Source organism: Cervus canadensis, chromosome X, assembly GCF_019320065.1.
Source record: "Cervus canadensis isolate Bull #8, Minnesota chromosome X, ASM1932006v1, whole genome shotgun sequence".
Taxonomy (NCBI): domain Eukaryota; kingdom Metazoa; phylum Chordata; class Mammalia; order Artiodactyla; family Cervidae; genus Cervus; species Cervus canadensis.
In genome coordinates this window covers 119,216,009-119,241,601 of record NC_057419.1, presented here as the reverse complement: position 1 = coordinate 119,241,601, position 25,593 = coordinate 119,216,009, and the positions used below count along the sequence as shown (strand labels likewise).

Here is a 25,593-nt window from a genome sequence, read left to right as displayed (position 1 = left end):
TGTGGGGGGGCTTGAAGAAAGTGAAGAGACATAGAATGTTAGGGTGGTAAATCTATGCTGTATTCCAGAGTTGTAAAGACACTTTTAACTCAAGGCTCCGTTACTTCCTGGCCTATGGTGGAGGATGAGCTCCAAGCTTCCATTTATTAATGACAACCCAGTCCAGTACTCTTGCCTGGAGAACCCCATGGGCAGAGAAACCTGGTGGGCTACAGTTCAAAGAGTCACAAAAGAGTCGGACACGACTTAGTGACTAAACAACAAGAAAAACCCCTAATGGCAGAAGAAAGATAAACAAAGGACTTAGCCAATTCACAGAATAAAAATGGCAAGAAACATAAGGCAGAGGGGAGGTGCAGAAAATGTTTTACCTCATTATTAACGGAAGAAATAAGAATTAGGAAATGAAGGCATGGAGATACCAGTTAATAACTAGCTATCAGATGATCAAATGTTTAAATAAGGTGTGTTGAAGGAGGCTCTCTGATACAGAGGTGGTAGGACAAACTGGGTCAGCCTTTCTGTAAAGTAATTTGGCCATATTTATCAACAGCCATTGGAGGAGGAAATGGCAACTCACTCCAGTATTCTTGCCGGAAAAATCCCATGGACAGAGAACTCTGGCAGGCTACAGTTCATGGGGTCACAAAGAGTTGGACACAACTAAAGTGACTGAGCATAGCACACATCAGGAGCCATCAAACTCAGTTAATTCCACCTTTAGGAATTTATCCTAAAGAAATAATCACAGATATGCCCATATATAAGGAAGTTCATCATAGCAATATTTATAATAAGGAAAAATTGGAGATGCCTAAAAAATGTCTGATAATAGGGGAAAGATTATATATATATTATATTATGGAGTCATTAAGAAACATTTTCAAATAATTTATAATGGTATGAAAAATACTAAGTAAAAAAAGCTGGATTACAAAACTATATTGATAGTTGAATTCCAGTTATGTTCAAAAATATGTATGTATATATATATATAAATATGCACAAGAAAAAAGACCAGAAAGAAATAAACCAAAACATTAACAGTGATTAATATACTTGGTGATAACTTTATGAGTGATTTTTTTCAATCCTCTTACATTCCTGTGCTTTCAAAATTTCAACATGTGTTACTTTTAAAATTTAAAAAGCACATTAAAGGTATAAGGGGATGAGGGGCATTGTTGATTTTCTAAATTTTCCAAATATGTAGAGGTAGAAAGGGACCTTTGAGACAATCTAGTTCAGGGGTTTTCAACCCTCCCTTGGTATATATAATATTTTGTAATATACCCTTAGCCTGAAATGCATTTCATAGTTAATATAAACTGCTTATACACATAATTTCCAGAATAGCAATATAATACACTAACTATAGTATAAAGAAGAAACAAAAGGAAAGTCATTTAGAATCAGATAACTACACTTCAGATGCAAATGCCTGCATAAGACTATACTAAAAGATCTAATAGTCCAATGCTTCCACTATACATTCAGATTCACTGCAAATGCAAGTGCTACAAAGGAAGACTAAATATTGGAGATTTAAAAAACCATGAATGGCACTCCTGTTGGTGACCTGATTTTCAAAAGACACAACTCTTGGTAAATTTCTGAATAAAATAAAGGACCATCTTTACTCAATTTACACAATTGCTGCATTACTGGAAATTCAGTGTATAATATTAAAGCTGTAAAAATATGTTTTGTGTTTATTTGTGTAATGATTAGGCCCAGATAGTTGTACTAGGTTTTTCTACCTATACTGATGTCCTATAGGGCATCTGACGGTTTACAGAAGATTTCTAGTTCCCATTTCCCTTTCATATTTATCCAAAATATGAAATCCACAATGACTCCCTTTTTAGGGAGTAGGCCTTACATCCTTTAAAGCTAATGATATTTGCAGTTGTAGCCTTTGAAACTATTTCTAAAGCATATTGCCAAAGAACAGCAAGCAATTCCTAGAATGTGTTCTCAAAAGTGACACAAATGCTTTTTGAATCATTGGAAGCACTGGTCTTCTTTAGTAGCACCAAGGCACAAGAGAAAATTATTTAAAAAAAAAAACAACATTTACTGTGATCCCTTGGTGATTTTCCCTAGCCCAGCCCCAAGCTTCAGAGGTATAAAGTGAACTGAGCTGGAAGAAAAGGACTAACAGGGCCAGGCCTTGGGGAGAGGGAGGGGAGCTAGGTTGCTAGGTTACCGCTTGAGCCAATCCAAGTGGTCCCAGAGGGGCACCAGACACAGTACAGGTCCCTCTCTCTGCCCCACTAGGCTGAGGGCCCTCTAAAAGGGAGGGGGTCAAAAGGTGGTGGAGGGGTCTGGTCATTCACACTAGGCACAAGTAAAGAAATGAGGCAGAAGCACAAAGAAACAGACATCCCTCTATTTCTACAACTATTCAGGTCTCCTTCATTAATTGGCTTCCCCCCGAAAGAAGGATTTCTTTATTAAGAAAAACCAGAGAGTGAAAATCCCACCATACACACACAACACACACACACGCACACACACACACACATTTGTAGGCTCACACAAAAGTGCTGAGATTTACATATTAAATTGCATTTAAGTTAGAAAACAGATTTAAAAACAAAATTATTTTTCCCTCAACAAGGTAACGAGATTCATTCAGCAAGAAAAAGGGACTTATGGGTAAAGGCAGGAAGGTCAGGACAGGAAGAATGGAGTTTAGCTGCTATAGATTTAGAACCTACTGCTGCCACTGGTGAAAAAAGCAAAGTGGGAGATGGTGTTCTCATCTAGGGCGAAGGGGGCCCCAGGGCCAAAGGGACATGAAAAATAAAAAGGCCCGAAAGAGTCAAATTCCACCAGCCCCCAGAGGTTTTGGATTCATTCCAACCATCCCGGCCTGGGGAAGTGAGGAACATAGGAACTTAAGGAATGGGGAGGAAGGGGAGAGGTGGAAAGAATGTCAGCCATTGAAAAGAGTAAACAATTTAAAGCCTATTCCCCTGGGAAGGACCAATTCATCAATCTCCACTCTGATCAGAACTCAGACTAGGAACAGTCCCAGCTGGTGCATGGTATGAATGGACAGATCTTCAGGCCAAGGTCTTAAATATAGAAGATTTATAAAGGAAAAGAACAAGGGCAGGGAGTAGGGAAAACCAGAAGCTTTAAAAAAATCATTTCATACTAGTGATAAGGGGTTTCCATTTTGACCCTTCACCACAGGAAAAGACAGCTTCTCTAATGGACCCAAGGGTCAACAGAAGAGTGGCTGAGGTAAATTGGAGGAGGAGAGAAGACATGGGCTGAGACAAGATGGGCTGAGAACTGACTAAAAACAGTTTCATCTGAGTGGCAAGCTAACTGAAAAAAATCTAGTATCTTCCCAACTTTCCAGGCTTGGCTTTATTTTGAACTGACTAAAATCTAACTACAAGGACAAAACCGAGAGAGCCAGAAAAAGAATGGGAAAGCAGAGGCAGATAGGACAGGAATCAGAGTCGGTCACAGTCCCAGTCTCTCTGTCTCTCCAAGGACTGCTAACCTCAAACCCTGCTACAAGGAAAATAGGAAGACAGAGAAAAATCTGGGAGCAGTCAAGTTTCATTACTTTTGATTAACTGGGGAGAATGAAACAGGAATTGGTAAGGAATTTTGATTAGAGACCATTTAAAAAGAAATATATACCATCACTCGTAAAAGATCACTAACAAAATATTTCCGGGGGCAGGGGGCTGATGAGCCTGCTTTAATAACCAAGATTCATCTGCAATTAAAACCATCCATCTGCATAAAAACAATATCCTAATAAAGAACTTGTTCTGTTACTTTAATATAACCCTTGACCCTCCCAATCTTTCTAACACTGTCCATGGCCTTGAAAGGCTTTTCTTCATAGTTCAGAATAAGGTAAACTTCAACCCAGAGTGTAAAAGAGATCAGTGGAGAGTTTGGGAGCAATCTCTCCAACCCAAGGGTCCCCTGGAAAAGGGAAGTATGGGTAGTAGTAACAAGCAACCCCTTCAACCCCCACCCCTCAACACCGCCACACAAAGATACTTACACCCCACAGTGGTTCCTGAAGTGGAAGGGGAAGGAGGAGGCAGGCAGTTTGCATTAGACACAGTTTAATCACCTTCAAATAGATTAAAAGTTCTGGTTTACACTCCCCCCCTCCCCAGAAGTCATCCAGACAGGACCCTGGCTTAGAAAGAGAAAAACACAGGTGCTCTAGGAAATATAGCCACATATAATACATAAATTTTCTTCCCTGAAATAGAGCAGGTCCTGAGCAGAGCTGACTGGGGGCCACAACCCACCCCCAGGGTGAAGCGACTCTGGGACTCTGCCGGTGGAAGTGCTGGAAGAGTGGGGCCTGGAGGAAGCCCCTGGTGTGGTTACCAAGCCCGAGATGGGCCAAGGCCTTGGAGTGGGTTACCCGGGAGGGCAGCAGTGCGGGGCTTTCCCTCCTCGCTCAGCCGAGGCCTAATGGAAGTACTTGTTATCCTCTTTTTTGTATTATTTTTTTTTTCTGTTTTGAGGGGATACAGGGGGAGAGGAGAGGAGAGGAGAGCCTCTCTGTGCCTTGGTTTCCCCATTTGTGCATACAGGGCCTCTACAGGCCTCACACAGGGAGTCTGAGGGGGTAGTGTTTAAGTGAGCACTCAGGCTTCCTCTGAGGAAAAGGAACCACCAAAGTGCAGACTTTTATTACTGCCGTTCCTGCTCCCAACGGGAACAAGAGTCAAAAGGAAAGCAAATTAAAAGGGGCTAGTGAGAGAGGAGGAGAGATGAGACAGAGAGTGCGAGGGACCATGCCGTTGGCATCTCATAAGTTCTTATTGAGAATGGCACAGGTAGTAAAAAGTTTCTGGGTAGTCTACAAGAAATGTAAATTGTTATCTATACTGCAACTACTTACATATATCTCACGGGAAAAGAGTGGGGCTTAGGTGTTAAGAGAGTGGACAGGGGACAAAGGAGAAGCTACACGAATAAATACAACAACTGGAAGCTACCTGCCCCGTTCCTGAAAGGATTTGCTGGCAATGTTGGCACTTTGGAGCCGTGAGAATCCTCCAACCCTACTCTCCATCCTCCTCCATTCTGAAGGCCTCGAGAATCCAGGTAGAATGCCCTGGCCAGCAGTCTCTGTGACTGCCTCTGGACTCGTGACATGCAGCAACTTGAGGGGATTTGAGCCAGTCTCAAGGAACTTTACCCCAGGATTGGGCCAGTGACCCCAAGCAAGAGAGCTGGGATCTGGAGGGAAGAGAGGGGAGTCCAAAGAGACTCCGTGGCTGAGGCCATGGAAAACCAGTGCCAGGGCCCAAGGGACCCATTTGTCCAGTTACCAGAGGTGACTGACATCTTCTGCGACTGCTTAGAGTCCAGAAATTAAAAAAGCTTGCAGCAAGAAAATGCCAGTTTACAACAGGGTGAATAAAGACCAAAGAAAAACAGTGAGAGGAACAGCTTACTCTCTCTCTGTCTCAGGTTTACCTTCTCCCCTTAAATCTCTCACAGCCCTAATCAAACACAAAAGTCTCTTCCATAATAGGCTACTTCTCAGCTTCCATCACCTCCTGTGGGGGCTCTGGGGGCTCTGGGGGTGGCATCTCTTCAGGAGTGCTGGTGTCCTCTGGCATCTCATTGCTTAGATGGTCTATTGGAGCCTGAGAAGGAAAAGATATCAAAGTCAATACAAAGGTCTCCCACAGAATCCAAGTGGAGATAATCCATTGACACTGAACTCATCCTCTGAACCCATTAACCACACTGATGGCTAGAGATATGCTCCCACCAGCCCGAAACTCTGAACCAAAACTAGACTATTGCCTTCTCAACAGAAGGCAATTGAAGTCTGAGTTCTACTCTTAACTGCCTGTTGTGGACAGATGTTTCCATTATTATTCATGATAATAATAAACAGGACCACAAATAATTACACAGATCACCTTCCCTCTTTCACAACAGAATATTATAACATACATGTCTCACAAGGTCTGACACAGTGGCTCTCAATCTTCTTTGGGCCCTAATAGGTGGCTCACTAGAACAGTGATTCTAAACCAAAGAGGGTAGGGTGGCTAAATCTTCAGATGGTATATCTGCTTTAAAAATATCTCCTGAATGATACAGTTAGGGAAGTCTCCAAAATAATTTCATTTATATTATGTGAAAGTGAAAGTCTCTCAGTCGTGTCCAACTCTTCGTGACTTCATGGACTGTAGCCCGCCAGGCTCCTCTGTCCATGGAATTCTCCAGGAAAGAATACTGGAGTGGGTAGCCATTCCCTTCTCCAGGGGATCTTCTGAACCCAGGGATCAAACCCAGGTCTCCCGCAGGGCACGCGGATTCTTTATGACCTGAGCCACCAGGGAAGCCCATTTATATTATAATAACATCAAAAAGAATAAAATACTTATGAATAAGGGTAACAAAAGAAATATAAAACTTATACTCTGGAAACTACAAAACATTGTTGAAAGAAATTTTAAAAGACCTACATAAATGAGATTAAAGCCCATATTATTGGCTCAGAAGACTTAATCATGTTAGGATGATAATATTCTCCAAATTACTTCCCTGGTGGCTCAGACGGTAAAGCGGCTGTCTACAACACGGGAGACCTGGGTTCGATCCCTGGGTCAGGAAGATTCCCTGGAGAAGGAAATGGCAACCCACTCCAGTACTCTTGCCTAGAAAATCCCATGGATGGAGGAACCTGGTGCAGACTACTGTCCATGGGGTTGCAAAGAGTCGGACATGACTGAGTGATTCAATACAATCCCCATCAAAATTTCAGCTGGTACATCTGCAGAAATTGAAAAGTTGATTCTAGGAGTCATATGGAACCACAACCAAAACAATTAAATAAAGAATAAATTTGGAGGACTCACACTTCATAAATTCAAAACTTACTACAATGCTACTGTAACCCAGATAGTGCGATATTGGCATAGGAATAAACTTATTGATCAGTGGAATAGGACTGAAAGTCCAGAAACAGATTCTCACATTTATGATCAACTGATTTTTGACAAGGGTACCACAACAATTCAACAGAGTAAGGATAATCTTCAACAAACTGTGCCAAGACAACTGGATATCCATATGCAAAATAAAGAACTTGAACCCTCTACCTCATACAATATACAAAATAACTCAAAATGGATCAAAGACCTAAATATAAGAGCTAAAACTATAAAACTCTTAGAAGAAAACAGAGTATAAATCTTCATGACCTTGGATTAGGCAATGGTTTCTTAGATCTGACAATGCAAGCGCAAGCAAAAACAACAACCAAAATAGATAAATTAGACTACACAAAACTGAAATCTTTTGTGCTTGAAAGGATACCCTCAAGTGAAAAGACAATATATAAAATGGGAGAATCTTTGCAAATCAAATCTCTAAGGGATTTACATACAGAATAAAGAACACTTACAACTCAACAATTAAAAAAACCCAAACAATCCAATTTAAAAATGGACAAAGGATCTGAATAGACACTTCTTCAAAGAAGAAGATACACAACTGGCCAATAAACTCATGAAAAGATGCTCAATATCATTATGCATCAGGAAAATGCAAATCAAAACTACCATGATATATGGCTGCACACACACAAGGATGGCTAGAATCAAAATGGTGGATGATAATAACAAGTGTTGCCCAAAATATGGAGAAACTGGAACCCTCATATGCAACTGGTGGGGGTGAGAAAATGGTACAGCCACTCTGGAAAACAGTACAGCCGTTCCTCAAAAGGTTAAACATAAAATTATTATATGACCCAGTAATTTCAATTTCATGCATATAGCCAAGAGAAATGAAAACATATGTCCATGTAAAAACTTGCATACACATGTTAATTTCAGCATTATTCATAATAACCAAAAGGTGGAAACAATCTAAATGTCTATCAATTGATGAACGTATAAGTAATATGTGGTCTATCCATATAATGGAATATTATCCAGCCATATAAAGGAAAAAAGTAATGCCACAAGCTACAACATGGATGAACCTTGAAAATACAATCCTAAATGAAAGAGGCCAGTCACAAAAGACCACATATAATACGACTGCATTTACATGAAATATACTGAACAAACAAGTCTACAGGAAAAGAAAACAGATTAACAGTTGCCTAGGGATGGGGCTGAGGGAACTAGGGGGAAAGGAACAGTGACTGCTAATGGGTACAGGGTTTTGGGGGGGGAGGGAAAGGCAATGAAAATGTTTTAAAATTGATAGCTGTGATGATAGCACAATTCTGTGAATATATTACAAACCAGTGAATCCTACATTTTTAACTGAGATTTTATGGTATCTGAATCATATCTCAATAGAGCTACTATTTAAAAAGAAAGTTCAACTAATAACTTTTTAGGAACATATGTTATTAAAGCATATCTGAGCAGCATAGCTGGGAGAGTTTCCATAACACCTGCATATTCCAGAGAAGAAGCCCCCTTCTATCAAGGTAACCACACCACTAACTCCAACCCACTCCCCTGACCACTATCATTGCTCCTATAGCATTTTATTCTTCCCTCATCAAGACACTTGTCATTGTACCAATAGCCTGTTTTATTGTCTCTCATCCCCACTACACAATGAGGTCTGTAAGAGCAGGGACATCGCGTGCCTTGTTCATTGGTGTATCCTTAGCACACTGGCTGGCACAAAATGTTGGAGAAACGACTAGATCTTAATCTATGTCAAGGGCAAGAATATCTTAAGAAAATGTCAGCACAGAAGCAGACACAGGGAAGCTGGAGTGATTGGACACAAAATTGCCTAATTATATCGCTAAGGTATAAATTTAGCCTATACCCTCTACCACAGAATCAGTCTTAAAGTCTAAAAGCTTTAAAAAAAAAAGTCAGGAACACTTACTGGGCCCTGAGGCAAAAGGCTGGTACTCGCCTCTTGAGTACTGGGGGGTCGACTTCCGCTTTCCTCCAGTGGCAAAATACCCCTTCGATCCAGCACACTGAAGGAGATAGCAGAGTTAACAAAACACTTTGCATCCACCTGTCCATCCACCCACATCTGCTTTCTGTGTGCCCTTTGGCAGTCTAGCCTGATCCAAGCACACACCTCCTGCCTTCCATTCACTTCTTTCTTCCACAAATCATAGAATACCACATTAACAAAGGAATAAACAGATGAAATAAGAATGAAAGGTCATTCCTTCAAAACAACCAGCCTGTGGTCTATGGTCCATGTAGATATGGCACCCAGGGACAATCCCTGGGAAGCCCTCTTTTGACACCAAGAGGCCATGTTCAGAAGAACGCATCAGACCAGGTGACAGGATTGGGTCTAACTGCTTGTCCCAAGAGTTCCAGAACCTTCCAGCCCTTTGAGTACCTGGGGGGCAAGGGGCCACACAGCACTTCACAGCAGTTCTTCACAATGTTGCCATGGCTATAGGGATTCTGGACACGATTCTTCCCTGTCCATGAGCCTTTGATCTGAAAGATAAAAGCCAAGGCTTACATTAAACATTATGTTGAAGAAATACATAGAGCATGGGAAGATGGAAAAGTTCTAGAGATGGATGTTAGCAGTGGTTGCACAACACTGTCAATGCACTAATGCCACTGAATTGTACACTTAAAAATGGCTTAAGGTGGTGCATTTTATGCTACATGTCTTTTACCACAATAGAAAAAAAAAGAAATATATGCATAGCCATGGAAAAGTATTCACAATAGAGTTGAAAATGCAGATACCTGAGCGTTATATATTATTTCCATTTAAAAATACATAATATTCATGTCAATGTATGGCAAAACCACAATATTGTAAAGTAATTAGCCTCCAATAAAAATAAATAAAATTTTTAAAAAAAGAAAAAAAAGAAATCCAGACTGAAAAAAAAACATAATATACTCACATAAACAAACATGGGAACAAGTCTAGACAAGTCTAGAAGACTACAGATCATACCATAACAATGGTGAGGCCTAGGAGGTAAAATTACAGGGACTTATTTGCTATTATTTGTTTATCTTTAGTTTCTGATTTTCTACAATAAATATGGATTAATCAGTAACTTTTTAAAAGCAAGGATGTAGGGATTTCCCTGCTGGTCCAGTGGCTAAGACTATGAGCTCTCAATGCAGGGGGCCCAGGTTCATTCCCTGGTCAGGGAACTAGATCCCACATGCCACAACTAAAAGATTTCATGTGCCGCAACTAAGACCCTGTGCAGCTAAATAAGTTAAATAAATAAAAATAAATATTTAAAAAAAAATAAAATAAAAGCAAGGATGCAATTCAATGCAACTGTCCCTCTCCATTCCAAACCCAGTTAGTTAACTTTTAAGGATGTATGAACATCTGAAGACCTGTGCCTACCCAACCATTCAGTCTCTTCTTCCTCATTCCCTATGGGCATTCAGCTCCCAAAAAAGCAGTCTGCTTGTTCTTCTACACACCTGGTTTAACCATCTCCCACACCTGGCTTCTGCCTGCCTCAACCTCCCAGACCCTGGAGACAGTTCTCTAGCAGGTAATTAGAGAATAGGCTTTTGGTAGAAGAATATGTGATGAGGAGAGGAAAAGCTGACTCACATCTTCATTGGTTGTCTGGTTGAGAGCCACAAGGAAAGTGTGGAATCCAGTCAGTCCCACGACGGACCAGAGCGTGAAGAAGCAAATGAGTACTTCTAGAACAGTGAGGTGTTGTTAAGGAATGTTGAAGAAGCCACACCAGGGGATTTAATGCCTCGGCCCATGCTCATGGCACCAATCACACCATCTTTACCCCTTGGAACATACATCACAAATATATATCCACTTATAACAATGGATGAATTCTAAACTCACTGGCTCTATCCCTCATGAAAAGTAACAGACTCCTGTACACATTACAAGGAGCTCTCTAACAGATTTAGTGTATTTAGATGTTTGTCTGTTTATTCATCACTGGCTCTTTGAAAGGGACATTTAGGAGGGGTCCAAAGCAAAACAACGATGGTCATCTCTGCCACCAGAAAACAAACTCTATAAACAAAAAATTGGTGGGAAAAAAAACCAGAATGTGATTTCTAGAAATCCCAGTTGAATCTCCTTCTCAAAAATGTAACTGCTGTACAAAATAAGCCTTAGCTGTAACAGGAAGGTGGGACTTCTAGTGACACAAGAGGTCTATTGAGAGCAAAGTACAGCCCACTAGAGAAGGCAGGGCTGAGCCTGGGATCAGAAGGACTTGGGAGGGAAGCAGTGGAGGCAAGGGTGAAAAAAAGACCTCCCTTTCAGCCCCAGCCATTTTCCATTCTGGTTGCTACCACTAAGACTACATTTTTCAATTTTAGACATTGGCAGTCTCTGACGTCTGAAAAATGAGATGGTGGAGAACTGCAGACAGAAAGCACGCTGAAAAGTAGTTTAAGAGGGCTGCACAGGGACCTACTGCCAGGGGAGGATATGTTCCAGGAGTTTCTTTCAATGTCTCCAGGAAGCCAATTTTCAAGGATTCTGTGAAATTGGGAGGAGGAGTAGAAAGATTAGTAACTTCAGTAAAAAATACCCACATACTCTAGTGCCTACTCACTTTCTTCCCCCCCTCCCCCCATCCTTGTTACAAGCTGGCAAGAGATAAGCCCTCATTCAGGTAAGGGACTCACCTACAAGTTGGTGCTCTCTTGACTAAAGGGTTCACCTTTCCAACGCAGGACCCAATACTGGACTAGAGAGTCAGCCACAAGCCCAGCATCTGGCTCCCCTCCCTTCTCCCTAACCTCCAGCTATGGGCATGGAGGGGGAAATGCATTCATAGGTGAAAGAAACCAGGAATATCCAAGAAAAATCCTCTCTTCACCAATCTATATCCCTCCACTGTCCAAAACCCAGCTTAGCACTCATCTCTTCCCAGGGAGCTACCCTGAGAAAGACCACTCCTTTAACTCCACATCCTGTCTGTCCTTGGGTTATTGGATGTGTGGGGATGTGTGCATGTGCAGACGTGCACAAGTGTGTGTTTTCTATCTTCCAAAGCAGACCATGAGCCACTAAGACATTTCTCTGGTATAACCCCTTCTACCACGTGACACCAAGCAGGTCTTATGAGGCAGAAGAGAGGACACATACACCAAAAATACATCCCCAGCCTTTGGGATCACCTGGGACATGCCAGGTACTCTAGGGACAAACCAGTAATTATGGTCCCAATACCCAGCAGAGGGCCACTGAGAAGGCCAACATGCTCAGTAAATCCTGAGGTTTGGAGCTCTGCTCAGGAGCAGACAGTAGTGCTCACTTATAACTGGTCCTAAGGTGCCTTTGCAATGGGAAAGTCCCCCCAGGATATGGAACCACTCCCCTAAGCTGTCCTCAAGTCTTCTCCCCCCACCCACCCTTCCAACAGACACTACCCTGTATACTCACTGAGGGCCACATAGACGATGTTGAAGGCGAAGACATAGATCGTGAGGAGGGAGAGAGATAGGATGAAGAGGTAGAAGTAGCGGTAGTTCCTCTTTCCAACACAATTCCCCACCCAGGGGCAGTGATGGTCGAAGCGCTCTGTGGGAGAAAGAGACAGTCCAGTGCCAAAGCCTCCAAAACGAAGCACAACATCCACCATCCACTTCATACCTAATTCCCAGACCCCTAGGATCCTTGCGTACTGCAACTGTAAAATACTGGTTTTTATTTTTTGCAATGTTTTCACAGCCATCTCCTTCGATCCCCACAACCACCCTGGAAGATGGGCAAAAGAAGATAATCTTTTCTCCATTTTACAGATAAGGAAACTGGGATACTGAGGGGTTAAGTGATCTGTCTCACTGTCAGTTAACAGCACAGAGCTCGTTTTTCCAAAGAAAAGTCTTAGTATATGAGTCTACTAAGTGCAGGAAGAATAAATCAGTATAAATAGCCAAGGGAATTTTGAAAAATGAGTAGTGTGGTTTTTCTTAAAACTCCAGTTAGTAAAAAATTATACACCTTAAACGGTGTGGCATAGCTTAATGGAATGGAAATCGCCCAGAAATAGAATATATAAAAATCTTCTGTCTGGGAAAGGCAGTGCTACAAAACCAGTGGTGAAAGTGAAAGCGATGAAAGACAGTACCATTCCATAAACAATTGGTTACTTGACTGAAAATAAGGTTCAATCTTTTTCCATCACGCTATTTATCAAAAATAATTCTAGATGAATTAAAGAGTTAAATGTAAAAACAAAGTGAAACCTTAAAAAAAACAAAAATACTAGGTGAACATTTGTCTCCTGAATGGAGAAGGGCTTTCTAAGCATAAAAGTAATAGGAAAAAACACAGATGACAAAGAAATGGTTTAACTTCATACACTTTAAAAAATATTTCCTATATGTTAAAAATGCTATCAGGAAAATTAAAGAGGAAGAAAACCCAACAGGAATATATTTGAATTTTGTAACTTAGTGTATTAAAAGTCCTTATAAATCAATAATTAAATACAAATACTCCTTCAAGAAAATAGTCAAAAAGCAAAACAGTTAATAATACCACATTAACATATATTTAGTCATAAGCCAGTGCAATACTAATACAACAATAAGAAAGTTTTTGCCTATCAAAATAAGGATATATAAAATAATATTCAATGCTAGTGAAAACAGGGTAAAATGTATAATATACTGTTTGTGGAACTACAAATTGATAGAACCTTTCTGGAAAGCAATTTGGGCATATGTATCAAGAGCCTTAATAATGTTCACCTCCCTTTGGCAGAATAAATCTATTTTCAGTAATTTCTCATAAGGAACTAGAGAAGAGCACAGGAATTTAGGGTCAATACTTTTTCATTAAATTTTTTATTGTGGTAAAATATATAAAACATACAATTTGCCATTTTAACCTATTTTAAGTGTAAAATTTACTGGCATTAATTACATTCACAGTGTTGTGCAACCATCACAACTACTTATTTCCAAAAATTTTCATCACCCCTAAACAGAAACTCTGTACTCATTAAGTAGTAACTTTCCATTTTCCCCTTCTCCCAGCCCCTGGTAACCTCTAATCTTCTTTCGATCTCTATGAATTTGCTTATTCTAGATATTTCACTTAAGTGGAATCATATAATATATGGCCTTTTGCGTCTGACTTCTCTCACTCAGCATGTTTTCAAGACTCATCCATGTTGTAGCATGTATCAACACTTCATTCCTCCTTATGACTGAAAATATTCCATATGGCTATACCACATTTTTGCTTATCTGTTCATTTGTTGAGGGACACTTGGATTGCCTCCATCTTTTGGCTATTGTGAACACTGATGTACAAATATGTTTGAGTTTCTGTTTTTCAATTCTTTTTGGTATTGCTACGGACAGAATTGTGTCATCCCCCCCTCCCTAAAATTCAGATGTTGAAGCCCTAAGCTCCAGTGTGACTGTATTTGGAGATATGGCCTCTAAGGAGATAACTAAAGTTAAATGAGATCATAAGGGTGGGGCCCTAATCCAATAAAACTGGTAGCCTTATAAGAAAAGGAAGCGATACCAGAAGTATGTGAGCACAGAGAAAAGGCCAGGTGAGGACACAGCCAGAAGGTGGCCGCCTGCAATCCTCACCAGAAATCCACCAGTTGGCTCTGTGATTTTGGACCACTAACACCCAGCACTATGACAGAATTAATTTCTGTTATTTAAGTTACTCAGTCTGTGGTATTCTATTATGGCAGCCCAAGCACACTAATACAGGTATATATCCAGGAGTGGAATTGTTGAGCCATATAATTGTAACTTTTTGAAGAACTGCCAAAGTATTCTTCACAGTGGCAGCACCATTTTACATTCCCACCAGAAAAGTATGAAGGTTCCAATTTCACCACATCCCTAAACTTAATAATTTTGATTAATGTGTTATAATAATAAATGAAATAGGATTGTGAATAATATATACTGATAGCAGATTGCCTAAATAGACTAGAATATAGCCATATGATGGATTATGCAGTCATTAAAATAACATATTCCAGGACTTCCCTGGTGGTCCAGTGGTTAAGACACTGCCTTCCAGTGCAGGGATGTGATGTGGGTTCAGTCCCTAGTTGGGGAACTAAGATCCCACAGGCCATGCAGTGAAGCCAAAATAATAACAATAATATATTCAAAAAATATTTATTAAAGATGTAGAAAAATGCTCAGGATATAACATTAAGTGACAAAGGCAGGACTAAAAACTCTATCATGTATGATCCAATTTTACAAATGAGAGAAAGACTAGAAGGAAATACAAGAAAATGGAGAGTGAGTTTGGGATTAAGTTTTATTTACACCTGTACTTTCCATCTTTTCTATAATGAATGTGTATTATTTTAATGAATCAAAAAACCCCACAAAGAATAAAATACATCATTTTTAAAGCACAATGAGCTGTGTACCCGTCAAAAAAATAAGTGTTAAGAATGGTGCATCTCCTAATTAAAGGGCTGCAGTATCTTTTCAGAAAAAGGAATAAAGATAGCCTTACTTTAAACAAACCTGCCAATAAAAAACATTGGAAAATACATATTTATACAGATATATTTTTACTATATTAAAATCACACTTTTTTTTAATAATACAACTAGTACATGCTCATTGTAGAAAACTTGAAAATAATTTTTTTCTAATGAAGGAAACAAAATCCCTTATAACCCCACAACCTATAATAGACAGTAAGCATTCTGGAGTACTTCCATGCATAATTCTTTATATATACTTATATTTTTTCAATGGGTAACTGAGATCACACTATAAATGTAGCCTATCTTCTATTTTATTTCATTCCTCTCTCTAGGATGAGCTTTTCCCATAGACAGAAGTCTACAGTATGAAAGTCCCACAATTTATTTGACCATCTATCTACTGGTGAACAATAAGGCTCTTTCCAATTTTTCATTATTATAATAATCTGGAGGTAAATATGTCCATACCTAAATCTTTTACCACATTCCTAATTACTTTTCTTAGGATAGATCCCTAGAAAGCAAGTTAGTGGCATCAAAGAGTATACATGTTCTAAGGCGTGAATCTTACTAGGTTGCCTTCCAAAAAGTTTGTTCCAATTTATACTCTCACCAGTGTAGGACGAAGCATTATCAAGTTATCCTTGATGAATTTCTAGATTTAAAAAGATCTTGTTTTAATTTTTTTCTTTGATGTTGAGTAGAGATGAACACTTTTTTCAGGTTAACTAAGTAATTGCATTTCCGGTTTTATCTGCTGTCCATATTTCTACTGAAATATTGGGGGTTTTTCTTAAAAAAATCAACTTGCATGAGCTCTTTATGTTTAAGAATATTAATAAGGAGAGGAAATTCTTTCCGAAAACCGTCACATCAGACTTTCTTGAAGTATCAAGTTTCCTGGTTCACTTAAAATGTTTCAATTTATAAAAATCCTTTTACCATTTAAAGTAAGATACATCTTCCCACCCTTAATCTAAAAAGAACTGGCTGATAAGAGGAAAGCAATGTACTCAGGCATACTCCGTGGCGCATGCAGAGAATGCTGGAAGAATTGATAATATTGATAATTGATAATATTAGATATTAATAATATAAGGAACTGCACACACCTGCCTTTCAACAGACTATTTACTGTCTGTTTTCGATCTTTCCCAGGGCTCAGCATACACTAGGCAGTGATTACAATTAAGTCACATATATATGCAGACAGAAGCACAGACCCCTATATTATGCACACATACACCTGCCACACTTGAAGCAGAAGCAGAGAAAGAACAAATGAGGATTTTGGAATTAGACCCTTTCCAGCTTCATACAAACATACACAAAGGTGCTTCACCTATTTCCTCATCTGTAAAATGGGGATAATATCTATCTTATGGTGTTTTTATAAGTCTTAAATGAGAGAAAGGGAAAGCACTTAGCACAGTGCCTAATATATACGAGAAATTCGATCAGTGCTAGCAACTTCTTTCTTCTTGGGAACACCACTTCTTATTTAGCCCTTCCTTCCTCGATGCTGCCCTCCAGTGGACTAGGATTCTCCTCCCCCTCTGTAAGGTGGGTTCCACTTGAAACAGATTCAGCAGAGGAAAACTCAGATTTGACAAACAGGTAAAGTTTATCTCTTCATTTACAAGAGGTCTTTTTTTAAAATTTTTAGACTAGAGGATATTTAAATTATGATCTGATCTACAGAAGTACAGTTGATTTACAACTGTTCAGAAGCTTGTTTCCTATCTCAAGTTTCTTAACTAAATCTAGCTCATTTTCTATCTAAATCTATCTTCCCATCCCCACTGATTTTTCCTGAGAAAAACCACTCTGATCCTCTTCAACTCAGCCTTTTCCCCAGGCAAAGCCCCTTTGGTTTTACTCACCCACACAGTTGTCACAGATGCTGCAATGAGAGGCCCGGGGAGGCCGGAAGATCTTGCATGTATAACAGTATTTCAGTTTCACAATCTGGTTGTTTATCTGGAAATTCTTGATACGAGGGGGTGGTCGCTGGCCTTGGGGCACTGCACCATTGGTAGCTTCTGTAGATCAGTAAAGACAGGTAATATCATCTCTCCAAGAGCAATGAGAATAATCAAAGGTTCCCTAGGCCCACTGTCATCTCCAGACTAGACTCTCAACATCACAAGAGTATCTTCCCAAAACTCCACTGAGTGCCATGCAATTATTTTGTTTACATGTTAAAAAGTGTTTCTTCAAGCTTTTTGGCTGATAACAAAGAAAAACATTCATATAAGAAGAAATAAAAATGGCTAAAAAATATATGAAATGAAAACATCCAACTTTACCTATAACCAAAGAAATAAATAATTAACACAAAGTTACCATTTTCACTTTCTATATTAACAAATATTAGAAAGAAAAATACTCAGTGTTGGCAAGGATGGGGAGGAGGTACCAGTAAGCAATATGGCAATGACTACCAAAATTTTAAATGTGTATACTTTTGACCCAGCAATTCAACCTCTAGGAACTTACCAAATTACAAAGAGATATACAAATGATGTTAATGCAGAGTATTTGTCACAGAACTCCCTTTTAATAGTGAAAGACTGAAAATAACATCAATATCATAGTAGTAGATTGGTTAAGTAAATTATGATACACACATGGGATGAAATATTATGTAGCCATTTTAAATGATGTATGCATTTTAAATGACACAGGAAAATGTTCACAACATACTGAAAAATGAAAATGTATGCTAAAAAGAAACAGGTATAAAGGATTTTATCTTGCAAAAGTAAATATATGCATGAAAAAACTGGCAATATTTAGAATCATAAAAACAATTATTTAAAAATACATGCTTATTGCAAAAAAATTTGAAAAAACAGAAAATACAAATAGATAAGAAAAATCACTGAAAATCTCTCAACTCAGGGATCTTTATGCATTTTGGTGTATTTCCCTCTATTCAACAGATAAACATTCATAATTTTTTAAATTTGAGATTATATTATAGATACAATTTTATACCTTGTATTTTTCACTTAACATTATACAATGGGCATTTTTCCACAGTTGTCTTTTTCTGAAAACATCATTATCTATATTGTATCATATGCATGTACTGCAATTATTTTAACCAATCCATGTTATTGGGCGTTTAAGCTGTCTCTGGAATTTTGCTATTTAAATGATGTTGTATGCAAAAACTTAAAACATTAAAGACAAAGCTTGTTCCCTTTGATCTCCACCCTAATCACAATCTCCTCCTTTTCCTCAAGAATATGCTTACGAGTTAAAATTTATTGCTAAAGCATAAAGAAAAAAAGGAAAACCTGTTGAAGTCTGCGCAGTAATACATTAAGTTGCTGTCATTAAAATAGCTAGGAAAAAGAAAAAAAAAATGATGCATTAAAAATCCTTCTACGAGCTGGCCGGTTAGCTCAGTTGGTTAGAGCGTGGTGCTAATAAAAATCCTTCTACGATTATTTGTGTACATCCCAGATTATTTCCTTTAGCTAATCCTGAGAGAAGTGAAATTACTGAGTCAAAGGGTAAGAACCCTTAAAGCTCATGTCACTTATTGCCAAACTGCCTCCCAGACAGATTGTATCAATTTAATGCATGCCCACCCATCTGTAGCATGTGAGAGTGCCTATCTCATTGCACCCTTGCTGTGCAGGGTAATTCTAAAAACAGATTTTTTTCAATTCACTTTGATTTTAAAAATATCTGCCATATGGAACTTTTTTCCTTTTTTTGCAGAGTGGGGTGGATGCTGTGAAATCAAACAATAACAGTGTGACATAAGTCTTAAAAGAATGGGGAGAGCTATTCATTAGAGGATGATATAAGTACCAGCATGTCACCTTAACATTCCTCTGCAGGTGCTTTGCATGAAGGCACCTGGGAGACAGAGTTCATGGCTCACCCTCCCCGTGAGGCGGGCTACTATGCAAGGGGACCACATGTCTTCTTCTCTCCCCTACCCAGCCCCCACCCACCGCATACCTAGTACAGGGCCAAATATAAGTTGACAAAAACTTGTTAACATAAACCTATGTATGAACTCAAGAATACACTCTACTATTGAGAGAAACATGCTAAATGCAGAGGTAACAACCTGACAGCTCAAGACTGGGCCCTGGGCCCAGCAATCTGGCAAAACAGAGCTAACCTTGCTAACCGTCTGCTGTGAGAGGCAAGATCACGTCAAAGTACTGCCTTGACCTTCAGTTTCTCCACATGTGAATGAAAAGAGGATGATAAAAGAATAACCCAGAGAGAGCAAACCCTACACTCACAACTGTCCCTTCCTATCTTGCTGCTAACTAGCCCAGGTCTTCCCCAACTCCAGTTGTGCCAACAAACCCCACCTGTTTCCTTCCCACAGCTCCCACCCTCACTGCATCCCTAAGTAGTCTGAGCGCAGATGTGCGCAAACCTATGTCCCCTTAGCACAACTAAAACAGGCTGAAATTTTTTGAAAAGAAATCCACTAAGAAGCAAGATAAACACAGTTAAATAAACAAAAGAAATACAAAAGCTGGAAGCTTTCCAAGCAAGAATATCTAATCAAAACATTGCACATCTTAAACTTACACAATGTCACATGTCAATTATATCTCAATAAAACTGCGGGGGGGAAGAAGCCAACTAGAACTGGGAGAAAACATTTCCTTGACAACAGCACGCATATAAACATTAGGAATAAACTCAGGATGAGAAGTACAGAAACTAAATTAAAAACAATAAAAATTGTATCAAAGGGTACAAAATTCAGTCTGAAAATACAGAAAAATATACTATCCTCTTGGAGAGGCATATAATATTTATACAAATATAAGTTCTCTCAAAAATAAGATATAAATGCAATATAATACCTATTAGAACTCTAACATGTTTGCATCTTTTTAATTAAATAAAATAATATTATTATTAATAAAATCCCAACAAATAAGCAACAATAACAACAAAGCACCTGAAGGAACTAAAGGCTAACCATGGATTGGTGCTCCATTGCCACAGCTTTTAGTCTTAGAAGTCCTGGGTCCCTTTCTTCTACTCTACGTGACTTGGATGCTGACTCTAGCTACTTGAGTATCAGACTTGAGAACAACTTAGGCAGGCACCAACTGCTATTGGATCTGGTGGGCTCCCAGTCTCTCTGAGTACTGGCATCAGAGCCTTCTTTTGCAGTGTGAGCTCCTAGGATATCCCCTCCTCGAGTTCTGGAATGTTCTGTTTCAATTCATGAAGGCACCCTGGCTAGCTCCTGGTTAGTACAGCACTTCATCTCTGTCCCAAAGAGCCCTACCCTGAGCTGCAGACTGCACTGTGATGAGCTTGTAACTACTTCCTTTACCATTTCTAGAATTCTCAATGGTTCCTGGCACCATAAATGTCCCCTTTCATCCTGTGTTTCCCTAAAGCAGGAATTCTTAGTTAGAAACCTGTGCGAGTGCTTCAAAAGATCTATGAAGTCCTGAAATTATATCCAGGGACTTCCCTGGTGGTCCAGTGGTTAAGACTCTGAGCTCCCAATGCAGGGGGCCCAGGTTCAATTCCTGGTCAGGGAACTAGATCCCACATGCCGAAAACTAAAAAGATCTTCCGTGCCACAACTAAGACCCAGCACAGCCAAATAAATAAATAAAAATAAATATTAAAAAATTGTATGTGTATGATGCATATAAGAATATTTTTATGACGAGAAGGTTTATAGTTTTCATTCAAAAATATCAAATGAATTGATGACCCCCAAAAAGTTTTTATCTTTTTAATTGAAAATAAAATCCTCTGGGAAAAAGTGTAGCAGGACCTTGGTAAGAAATCCTTCCTGAAATGCAACCCAAAAGAGGGAAGAATGAAGTTCACATTCTTTACTGAGTGGTAATGATCTCAGATTCAGGATCTCTGGGGGAAAAGACTGGAAGTGAGTGTTAATCTGCAACTATAATTATGATTCCACTCCCTTACCAATCAAAGCCACTCATTGTACAGCATCTTGCCAGCTGGTCAGAAAACCCACCTATCTCCATTTCAATGAAAGCTGCTTCATCTGGTAGGGCCCGAGGGATCACTCCAGGATCACTGAAGCTGGTCCTCAGCAGGGTCGCCATGGAGAACAGGAATAGCATGGCAGCGAACACAGGGATGGCAGGAGACAGCTGAACAGCCAGGTAGCGGCATCTGCAGAAAGCAGACAATTGAACACTTGGTTATTCCTACCCAATACTGACCTCGAATTATTACCAGTATGTCACTCTGGTCTCCACAACAAAATCACAGTACTTCAAGGGCAGGGACATATTGTTTACTTTTCTCAAATTACCAAAACCTCCTAACATATGGTTCTGCACATACTAGGAGCTCAACAAATACATCATTGATTGATGCTACCTATAATATACAGGAGATAGTTTAAGGGATCTCTGATACCCCCAAGCCCAGTCCCTCCCATCAGCCTGCTGGGAGCCACATTTCCTATGCACTTCAGCAAAGGCTCATACCTGTTAAGGTCCGGCATGTAACTGAACCTGGATTGTAAGCACCACAGGTTGCTCTCACTCTGGGAGTGTCTAGAGCTTTTTGTACTTACTCATCTGACATTGGGCCTGAGCTCAAGGAGGGGGAAGAAAAGATAAGGACCGGCCATGAAGCAGAGTCCCAGTGTCAAACAGATGGTATGTCCAGCGTGTTCAAAGGCCACTGAAAAGCTTCAGAGATGCTGCCTGACTCTGCAACATCCACTCACTCCTCTTCCTTCCTCAATTAGCTCAGCCAGTAGGTGACCAGTGACCATAAGCAAGTGAATAAGAAAACTGTATCTCTTTAGCACCCCTTCTCAATATCATATTTCTTCCCCTCTTTCCCCTTAACTCACCTGGAAGGCCATTCCTCTCCCTCTCTGGATATCCCAGCTCTACTGGCCTTTCAGATCCAAAGCCAGCAATGCCATCATTGTCACCATTACAACCACAACTTATTGAGCACACACCATATGCACTTGGCTCTTCAGATGCACTGTAGCATCCATTTCTCACACTACATCTGTGATAGCTGAAGCATCTGAGATTTAGTGAGGTCTTGCCTCTTCCAAAGGCCTATCCTAAACTGCACTGTTTTTCACTACGTTGACTTCATCTCCCCCAATTAAACTTCCAAAGAGCAAGAACCTTGCCTTTTAGGAGTGGGAACGCCTGGGTTTAAATTCCGGCTCTACCAGCTCCTAGTTGGGGTAACTGAGTTAACTTCTGTCTCCTTACCTATGAAATGAAGATGATAATAGTAGTATTTCATAGGGTGGTTGTGTGACTCAAAAGCATGAATATAAATAAAATGCTTCGAACTGCTCTTGACACATAGTAAATGCTAAGTAAATGTCAGCTATTAGCATTATCATCATGGATCTCTATCTCCCTGAGCCTAATACAAGTATGGGAACAAAGAAGCTATCAACAAATACTTGTCCAGTTGAACTGAATATCAAACCAAATAAATGGGAATGTGTGATGAGAGTTATCACTGACCTATTTTTATTCTCCTTCTCCTGATGCATATTTCCTCCTTCAACACAGAAATCTTGTCTTGGAAGCTAACTATAAGTAGATGAACAAGGACCAGAGGGAGAGTGAAGAAAGTAAGCTAAGGAAAAAGGCTTACCTCATCATCATGGGGATTAATTAAGCACGCCGCTGTCCACTCGGAGTAGACCTTTAACCCCAGGCTGTACCTTCACTGCACGTTTGGAACAATCCCCATGAGATCCTTCTCCTGCCTCCCTGCCACACACTCAACTGCATAGCGGGTGGGAACCAACCGTACTGCTTGGCTGAGCAATTTGCCATGAAGGTGAACATACGGAGTGAATTTGCAAACGATTTCTGTGGCTTTTTGTTTGCTTGCCTGCTCGTTTGTTTTTTAACAAAATCCTTGCTCTCAGCTTGCTTTTGTATGATTTTCTTTCTTCTCCTAAAATCCAAGGGTAGGGTCTGGCTAACTGAGTTCAGGGTAATGAGGGTCCTTGCATAGCACGAGCTTGTGGATTTACCCTCTTTTCCACTGCTCCCCTTCACTAGTACAGATAATCAAGAAGTGAATTCAGAAAAGTCATCAGCACTCATCAGGGACCCAAAAGGACACAGGAGAAACACAAGGCTCCATCTCTGAGACAAGCCAAGTGAAATTACCACACTGGCAGAAAATAGCCATCTTCCTCATCACTGCCCATCTCTAAAATCACTCTTGAAAACAAAGAAGTGACATCTCCAGAATTCAGACTGCCCTGGGTGTATCATTGCCAATGAAAAGCCTTAGAAAAATCAGAGCCATCTGATTGGCCACCAAAGGGAGTTTAAACTGTTTTATTCGAGGGAAAAGATACAGAGAGAATAGAACACAAACACACACATTAATGATGCCCCCACACCCTGAAGGACCGAGCTTAACTAAAGTCTCATTTCAACACCTGCTTGTTGATCGGACAAAGGACAACTTAGATTTGAATTATGCTTCACCATCCAGGATAAAGGTCTCTGTAATCTCCACACAGAATATCTTCTGCACCTGCTAAAACAATCCACTCTGTGTGTCAACAAGTACACAACAGGCCCATTGTATTGTTCTTCGGAGACAAGGCTACTGGCAGCCAGTAGTGAGCCAGTTGTCACTAGTGAGTGGGTGTGACTGGGAAGGCAGATGTGGGACCAGCAGGCCTTTCTACCCAGAATAAGAGGAAATAAGAAAGCCAGAGGCTAAGACCACCACAAACTACAACCCATCTGTCTGCCTTTAATACCCACCTGGGTTAGTCCCATAATTGCAGTAAGCTAGCGATCTCTCTTAAATAGGAATAAGCTATGCAAAGATTTGGTGGTAATTCCCAGTATCAACCTCAAAAGTCAGGAGTATCCTCAAACATCACTAATTTGTCCTAGAGAAAGACTGGATCTATCATCCACAAATATAAACTGTCTTTGAAACCCTGTGGTACTTTCTATCTATATTGATATGGATAATGATATCCATACACTTCTTGAAACAGAACTCTCCTTTGTCTTCAGAATACCAGGCAGTTAGAAGTGACTTTTCTCCCTTGTGAATTTTATAAATGCAACTATGTCCCCACCAAATCTCCATTTCTGCCACCTGCAGAGACATCATCACTTTAAGCCATCTTCTTTCAACCTCTTGATCGGCTTCAGGCTTCCACAGCTGGACTACATGACAGGACTCCCATATGTCTCATGGGCCACATGATGGTACTGACCAGCAGTAACCAGCAGTGCCAGGCTGGGCTGGTGTGCCATATCCCATCCCCCATCTCTAGCACACCAGAGTTCATTGGAAGGACAATCATAACAACATAGACTTCAATTCACACAAAAAACTTCAAAAGAGATTCATGAGTGGAAGTTGTAAGAAACCAGACAGATTCCACGACAGGGCTGCCTCACAGACCAGCAGTGTGCACTAGTGGTCTGTACTCTGATTCTGTCTCCCTAATGGTTTACTTGCTATGTTTTTTGCTGCTGTTCTTTTATCAGCACAATCAGCCAACAAGTATTTATGGGTCTAACAAATGAAGAACAAGAGAAATGGAACTTAATTTTGTTGGGGAAACATAACTAACATATGAAACAGCTAAATAAGATAAGACCAATAATCAAGTGTATGGATGGTGAGTCAGACTCTAAGGACTGTAAGTGGTCAGAGAAGAGCTCTCTTGGGAATCTGGGGGCTGCTTGAAACTGCTCCCATAGCAGTCATTAAGGGTGGCTTTAAGGAAGCTTGGCACAGCAGGAAGTTCCAAGGATTAGAGCTTCACAATGGCCCTTGAGCCCACATAACAGAAATAAGCCTTTGCTGTAAGTCCTCCCTGACAGGGGCAGCCATCTGTCCTTATACATATGTTCTATCTCTAGAGCACAGTAAACATGTAGAGCCACCCATAGGACCAGTTCAACATTCTTGCTGATGACATTCAGAGTTTGCTAAGAGGGACAAAGTTTCCTTGGACACTAAAAACATAATTTAATAACAGCTTCAAGATTTACTGCTATGTGAAGGTCAGAGTTTTGAAAATGTATAACCCTGTTTTGCTCCAGCAGCAATGGGAAAATTAAGCAAACAAGGACATTTTCAATTCTGAGGCAATGAGCCATCCTCTCACTGAGGAAGGCCAA

General features: G+C 40.0%; 1 protein-coding gene and 1 non-coding gene across 3 annotated transcripts in view; one reads left to right on the top strand and one right to left on the bottom strand.

Annotated features, from left to right (window-relative positions):
- Positions 1-4,089: 4,089 nt before the first annotated feature.
- The window catches only part of ZDHHC9 (zinc finger DHHC-type palmitoyltransferase 9), a 29,865-nt gene continuing 8,361 nt past the window's right edge, over positions 4,090-25,593 (bottom strand). For both annotated transcript variants that reach the window (XM_043458344.1, XM_043458345.1), the window contains 8 exons: positions 21,438-21,598; positions 17,320-17,478; positions 12,388-12,525; positions 11,430-11,478; positions 10,573-10,675; positions 9,364-9,467; positions 8,887-8,983; positions 4,090-5,654 (listed from right to left, as the gene is read on the bottom strand). In XM_043458344.1, the coding sequence (XP_043314279.1) occupies positions 5,541-5,654; positions 8,887-8,983; positions 9,364-9,467; positions 10,573-10,675; positions 11,430-11,478; positions 12,388-12,525; positions 17,320-17,478; positions 21,438-21,598 (925 nt within the window). In that variant the 3' untranslated portion in view covers positions 4,090-5,540. The remainder of the gene's footprint in view (positions 5,655-8,886; positions 8,984-9,363; positions 9,468-10,572; positions 10,676-11,429; positions 11,479-12,387; positions 12,526-17,319; positions 17,479-21,437; positions 21,599-25,593) is intronic.
- TRNAG-CCC lies at positions 20,913-20,985 on the top strand. Its single transcript has one exon. It is a non-coding gene; the product is annotated as a tRNA-Gly (tRNA).